Source organism: Triticum aestivum, chromosome 3A (assembly GCF_018294505.1).
Source record: "Triticum aestivum cultivar Chinese Spring chromosome 3A, IWGSC CS RefSeq v2.1, whole genome shotgun sequence".
Classification (NCBI taxonomy): Eukaryota; Viridiplantae; Streptophyta; class Magnoliopsida; order Poales; family Poaceae; genus Triticum; species Triticum aestivum.
The window spans coordinates 442,339,901-442,345,695 of record NC_057800.1 but is presented as its reverse complement, the minus strand read 5'-3'; the positions used below and the strand labels follow the sequence as shown (position 1 = coordinate 442,345,695).

General features: G+C 46.6%; 1 protein-coding gene across 1 annotated transcript; it reads right to left on the bottom strand.

Moving 5' to 3' along the window:
• Window positions 1–1,337: 1,337 nt before the first annotated feature.
• Window positions 1,338–5,585, bottom strand: LOC123061574 (serine/threonine-protein kinase STY13). The gene is made up of 6 exons (XM_044484734.1): window positions 5,029–5,585; window positions 3,670–3,791; window positions 2,679–2,875; window positions 2,398–2,572; window positions 1,997–2,131; window positions 1,338–1,849 (listed from the first exon to the last, which is right to left on the bottom strand). Exons 1-6 carry the CDS (start codon window positions 5,348–5,350, stop codon window positions 1,640–1,642), a joined length of 1,161 nt encoding a protein of 386 aa, XP_044340669.1. The 5' UTR covers window positions 5,351–5,585; the 3' UTR covers window positions 1,338–1,639.
• Between the last annotated feature and the right edge of the window lie 210 nt (window positions 5,586–5,795).

Sequence of the window (5,795 nt, the reverse complement as noted above, 5' to 3'; positions counted from 1 at the left end):
GGAAGGGGTGGGGAGGACGGGGCAGAAGAAGAGGGCGGCGCGCGCCCCGGCGAGCTGCGCGAGATGTGGGGGAGCTGCAATGAAGGACACGCGAGGAAGAGGGAGACCGGCCAATGTTCCGCCGGTGCCCCGGACCCAAACGTTTCCCTTAGAGAAAGGGGTTGGGGATGGGTTCATGGGTGGAGCAATAGTGACACACGTGCACACACACGCGCGCGCGCGCACACACACACACAGAGAGAGAGAGAGAGAGATGGAAGAGGAGACGGTAGAAGACACACACACACACAGAGAAAGGTATGGTTGAAAGAGGTAGTGGAGTGCGGTGGTGAATAAATAGGGGCTTTCGAGGTAGGTGGGTGGGATGAATGAATGTCGATCTTTGATCAGTAGCTATGGTAATTGTGGTAAAAAGAATCCACATACTTTCAATGATTTTGCTCATATGCATTCTGTCCCTCCATTGACCTTCATTCATCATGTTCATAATGTTGATCGACCTGGCTAGTCTGGAGAACTCCAAGGGCAAGGAGATGGTTGTGGCCGACAAGAAGGGCAACGCGGTGGTGGAGCTCGGCAGCGCCCCTAAGCGGCCGAAGAATACGACCATTTGTATGAGGACGCCAGCCCAACCCACTTTTGCAATGTCATCCTTGCATCCAAACTGGAGTGCCTGCCAATGTCGCTTGAGTTCACCAATCACTTCATCCTTGTCCCAGAGGAATTCAAGCTGATGACAAACACCGGCTACGCCTGAAGGGTGACGGTCTAGATGATCAATGGCAGGCTCGTGTTTGATAAGGGTAGGCCCCCCTTCATCACTGTTCACCAGATCAAGACCGGGTACCTCGTCACCATCAAGCTGGCGACTCCCAACACCTTGAAGATGATCGTCTTCAACGACGACGATGTCAAGGTGGTGACCAAGTGCAAGAAGCACGAGGAGGCCTTTGCCATGGATGCCTAAAATATTATCTCTGCACCTAAGACTTTTGCATAGGATGTTTCAGACTTTGCCGTGACCATTTTATCGTTTAACTGTGTGTTTAAGACTCCGGCTTATGAGTTTATGCTATGCCTATTTTATCTATATAACCAAACATGTATTGCATGTAACCAAACACCACATACTTTGCATCTGCTAGAACAAGTCTGCAACCAAACACCACCGTGCATGTGTTTCCTCGCAGCCAGGCTGGGAAGGATGTAGACAAACACATATGTTAGGGGGCAAAAATCGGTGCATGTTACCAGACACGCTCAATACAACACAGACGAACACTTCGAAGGAGCCGAGAGCTCATCTGAGGTATGCTCGGTTGGTAAAACAAGTTGCATTCCAAACGGGAAATATGTTCTTTATTCACATTCTGCAAGTAAACACATATAAACTGCAATAGTACAGTGTGTCCGCTTCAGACCACGAGACTGTAAGACCACCTGTGATCTGCCCCCTGTCAGGCTCAACTAAACTCCAAGCTTGATCCTAGGGCATGCCAGGCATTAGGGTTCGCACAAGGCATACATACAATGATGAGACGAAGCGGGCATTCACTACATTAGCCATAACCGACATGATTAGTTAAGGAGAATTACACTAAGATTCTAGATCACCAGGCGACGCCGTCAGACCAGACCGTCAGGGGCCTCGGTACTGACGGAAGCAGGCGAAGCACCCCTGCGACTGGTCTATCGGGATCATGCCGCCGCCCTTGGACGTGTCGATGGCCTCTATCATGGCCACCACCTCGGCCATCTCGGGCCGCTTGTCGGGGTTCGCGTCCCAGCACCGCTTCATCACGTTGGCCAAGGCGCTCGGACAGCACCGCGGTATCTCCGGCCTCAGGTTCTGCACACCAGCGATGCTTTTTTGTATTATTATGTTATACTCCACAGTCCACAAGGAGTATAATATATGTATGTTTTCGGTGGTTCAGACTTCAGACGTCAGAAACAAGAGCCTAGCAACGCCACAAGGAAAGGAAACATTTTTTACCTGGCGGACAACGGCAGAAGTTACTTCTGAGAAGCTGAGGTCAGGATATGGCATGTCGCAGCAGTATATCTCCCATAAGCAGATTCCAAAACTATAAACATCGCATTTCCTGTTGTAAGGATGACCATTCAGGACCTGCACATAGATAGATGCCGGCATTTATAAGCCATCGTGATGCCACCATCACGCTCCCTCTGTCCCATATTAGTGGTCGCTCAAACAGATGTATCTAGCATTAAAATACATTTAGATACATTCATTTTAACGAAAACTAATATCAGATGGAGGTAGTACTATCCAGTGCTCCAAAGGCGAAACAAAGAAATGCAACACAGCCCAACTTAAGACATATCTGATACTTTGGTCTAATAAATAGGGTAATATTTCCAGATGGTTAATACCTCAGGTGCCATGTAACCAAGTGTGCCCGTTTCACCCGTCATGTCACTAGGGTTTGAAGCCTCGACTCGAGCAACCCCAAAATCAGCAATTTTCACGGTTCTTGTTTTGTCGAGAAGCATATTTTCAGTCTTCACGTCACGATGCACTATCTTCTCCGAGTGAAGATAGCTTAATCTATTCAAACGTAAAGGCAGCAATGAGACCTTCCCAAACGGAAGGGACATAATAGAAGAACTTCGCAGAAAACGATCAAGAAGAACAAAACCAAACAATTACTTACCCCCTGGCAAGGTCAAGAGCTAGTTGGACCACAACTTTAAAGGCTAGCTTCCTTCTCCTATTTTTTATCAGGAAATTTTTCAGTGCACCACCAGCAAGGTACTCAACAACAACACAGCAGATATTACTCGGCATGCCAAGATGCCCATGTTCTGTCTGTACATTTAGATCTCTTGCACCCATTATAGCCCCAATAAACTGTCAGTTCAAGTTCAACATATTGTTAGGACAGCCAGTTGACAAGTATAATAAATCTACATTCGCAAAGTGAATATATAAAAGTCTCAATATAAAATAATAACACCTCTTTATAATCCACAATGAGATGGATATATTGCAAAATTAGAGCCTCCTATAGTTTTTTTATATAGAATGCTTACCATATGCTACACCAAAATAGGAGCACATCAAACCCTAAACCCTAAACCAAATTTTTCACTAGTGTTGACAAAGTCAATTAATATTCGGATATACAAAGGTTCTAATGTTCTGTGTCAGGGGTCAAGAAGTGAAAAATTATGGAACTTCTTTTACGGGAATAATGATGTCATGAAGAGAAAAGCATGTAAACTTTGATAATGATGCCATGCCTTGAATAAATTATGGAACTTCTTTTACGGGAATTATATGACAACTAAGAGCGCAAAATAGCTAGCAATAGTCAACTACTTATCATTATGATGACGCATATCTAGCTAGCCATGGGAACATAAGCCCATCGCCAAAAAAAGGAAACATAAGCGACACCAAAGGGATAACTGGCCACATAATTCAACATATTGTTGTAGCATGTGGATCGTGTATGTTAAAAGGAAGGTTGCCCATGTGGTATGGTGGACCATATTGGAGAACACTTTCAGCATGTAACCCATGCAGTCATTGTTTTATGAAATAAACATGGATGTAAATTGATTTGATGTAAACTTTATCAGGAAAATTTACCTATGAATTTTGAAAGGGGCGGGAAAAGGACTTCTTCAGCCAAAGCCTACCTTCGTAACATTTGGATGATCAAGCTTATGCCACACAGCAACCTCTTGTGCAAACGCTGATCTTAGTGCCGTAATTTCTTGTTCTGATCTATGACCATCCTCCCCCCAGTCAAGCAACTTCACTGGAATACAGAGTTAAATAGTTATTTTCAAAATGAAAGTTGCAATAGTAAATTTAATTTTGCAGAGGGATTGAGACATGGCAGGTTATACTAGCGAAATTCAAATCTCAAATAGTAGGTTATCAGTTGCTAAGGACCAAAGGTGACGCATTATTCATGAACAAAATGCATTTAGTGCATTGAGAAGAGTATTGGCTGTCATGTTGAACAACAAGTCTTTGAAGAAAATTCAAAAAAACAATTCTTTAAAGAGTGTATATCAATACCAGTCACAGCTTCATGTGTGGTGTGGAAAACCAGATCAAAGAGATTCCACTTAAGTGCTTAACATGCAAATGAAAGACAATGGCAGATTCAAATGTCTGGGCCAGCCATGGAATGTGATAACCGACAAACTATTCACTGGTTTCAGCAAAAAAAAATGTAGTAGAAAAAGGGCAAAACGAGCCAGTCGATAACTTCAATGAGTTAGTAATTGCTTTGACAAGTTGCATTTTATGAAGCTAAATGAGGATTTTATTGTTTTTGCAACAGACCGAACTGAATTTCCTGGTGGCACAATGCAGTAGGTGATAAAGTTGTGGACAGGCAAGCACGTTGCATTTGCTTCGTCCCGTGTCATGTGATTATGCCTGGTGAGAGAGTGCAAAACCAGATGTTCTGGCTCAGATGCTTCTCAATTCCTGGTCCCTGGAAAGTACCAGGTCCGTTGCAAGTTGCAACCTTTTTGCCTAAAGGACCAGCTGTTCTGATTTGTTATCTCCAACTTCCAGGGGCTCATCATAAGGCTAACACATGAATCATGCCTACTAAAACTTTAAGTTGGTTGGTTCGAATCACATGAGGAAGGTTACACAGAAAAGGCGGACTTAGCAACCCCAAGTCACGGAACACACCGTGGAATCCAGGAAAGCAGAGGCATCAACTTTAGCAATTTGCTGACAAGGAAACGCACTGGTGACATGACCGGCGAAAATAACTCGGAAAAGTAAATGGCATTGCCATCGATCGATCAACTCATTCTGCATTCTGCATCCTAGGCCAAAAAAATCGTGTACGGGGAGAAAAATAAAGAAGCAATGTTTACCAAGAACTTGCAAAACGAATGATGGATCAGAAACAACAAGTATCTAACGCGGCCAACACTAAGTGGCACTGTAATTTCATCGAGCAGCTTACGGGCACTGAAATTGGCAAGTAGTGTAGGCGTAAATGTGAAGTTGAGATGGTACGATACCGGCAACGTCCTGGCCGTCATAGACGCCGCGGTGGACGGTGCCGAAGGTGCCGCGGGCAATGACGCCTTTGATGACGAGCTTGGCGGGGTCGACCTCCCAGTCCTCCCGGCGGCGCCGCTGCTGCGGCGGCGGCGGCTGTGGCTCCCCCAGCCTCGCGGACCCGCCGCGGCGGCTCCCTGGCTGCACCACGGCTGGCGCGTCCCGCTCCTGGCGGCTGAGGTGGCGCTCCAGTTGCTCGTCGAGGCTCTTGAGGTCGATCTGGTCCGCCCGCACGAACCCTGCGTCCCCGCTCCCGCCGCCGCCTGCGCCTGGAAGCCTCATGCTTGGAGCACGCCCGAGGAGTCGGGCACGCGGCGAGGTTGCGGCGATCGTATGGGTGGGCGTGGAAGGCGTCTGGTGGTACGGATGCCGCCGCGAGGAGTAGTCTGTGGACTATGCTGGCTGTGCTATAGACTAGGTGATGGCGAGGCAGAGGTGGCTCGTATTCCTGCGCGAGGCTCCATGTGAGCGCATGGAAGTAGGCAGGCACGGGGGAAGTGACCAGCAGCGAGTGAGGAGGAGAGGACTCGTGTCGTGGAACCCACCTGAAGTCCTTGGCATGTACTCCCTCCGTAAAAAAATAATATAAGAGCATTTAGATTATTATTTTTCAAGAATACGTCAACGGCGTATCATATTTTTACGAAAACACTAACGCCCACACGTGTGGGCGTTTGGCAACTCGCCCACACGAATGAATCCTCGTCCAACCAATTTTGCATGAATC

Coding starts and splice junctions, on each gene's coding strand:
- LOC123061574 (XM_044484734.1), bottom strand. CDS start 5,350: ATGAGGCTTCCAGGCGCAGGCGGCGGCGGGAGCGGGGACGCAGGGTTC. Junction 2,876..3,669: donor ATCATCCAAATGTTACGAAG/GTAGGCTTTGGC, acceptor TTGAACTGACAG/TTTATTGGGGCTATAATGGG. Junction 1,850..1,996: donor CTTCTGCCGTTGTCCGCCAG/GTAAAAAATGTT, acceptor GCTGGTGTGCAG/AACCTGAGGCCGGAGATACC.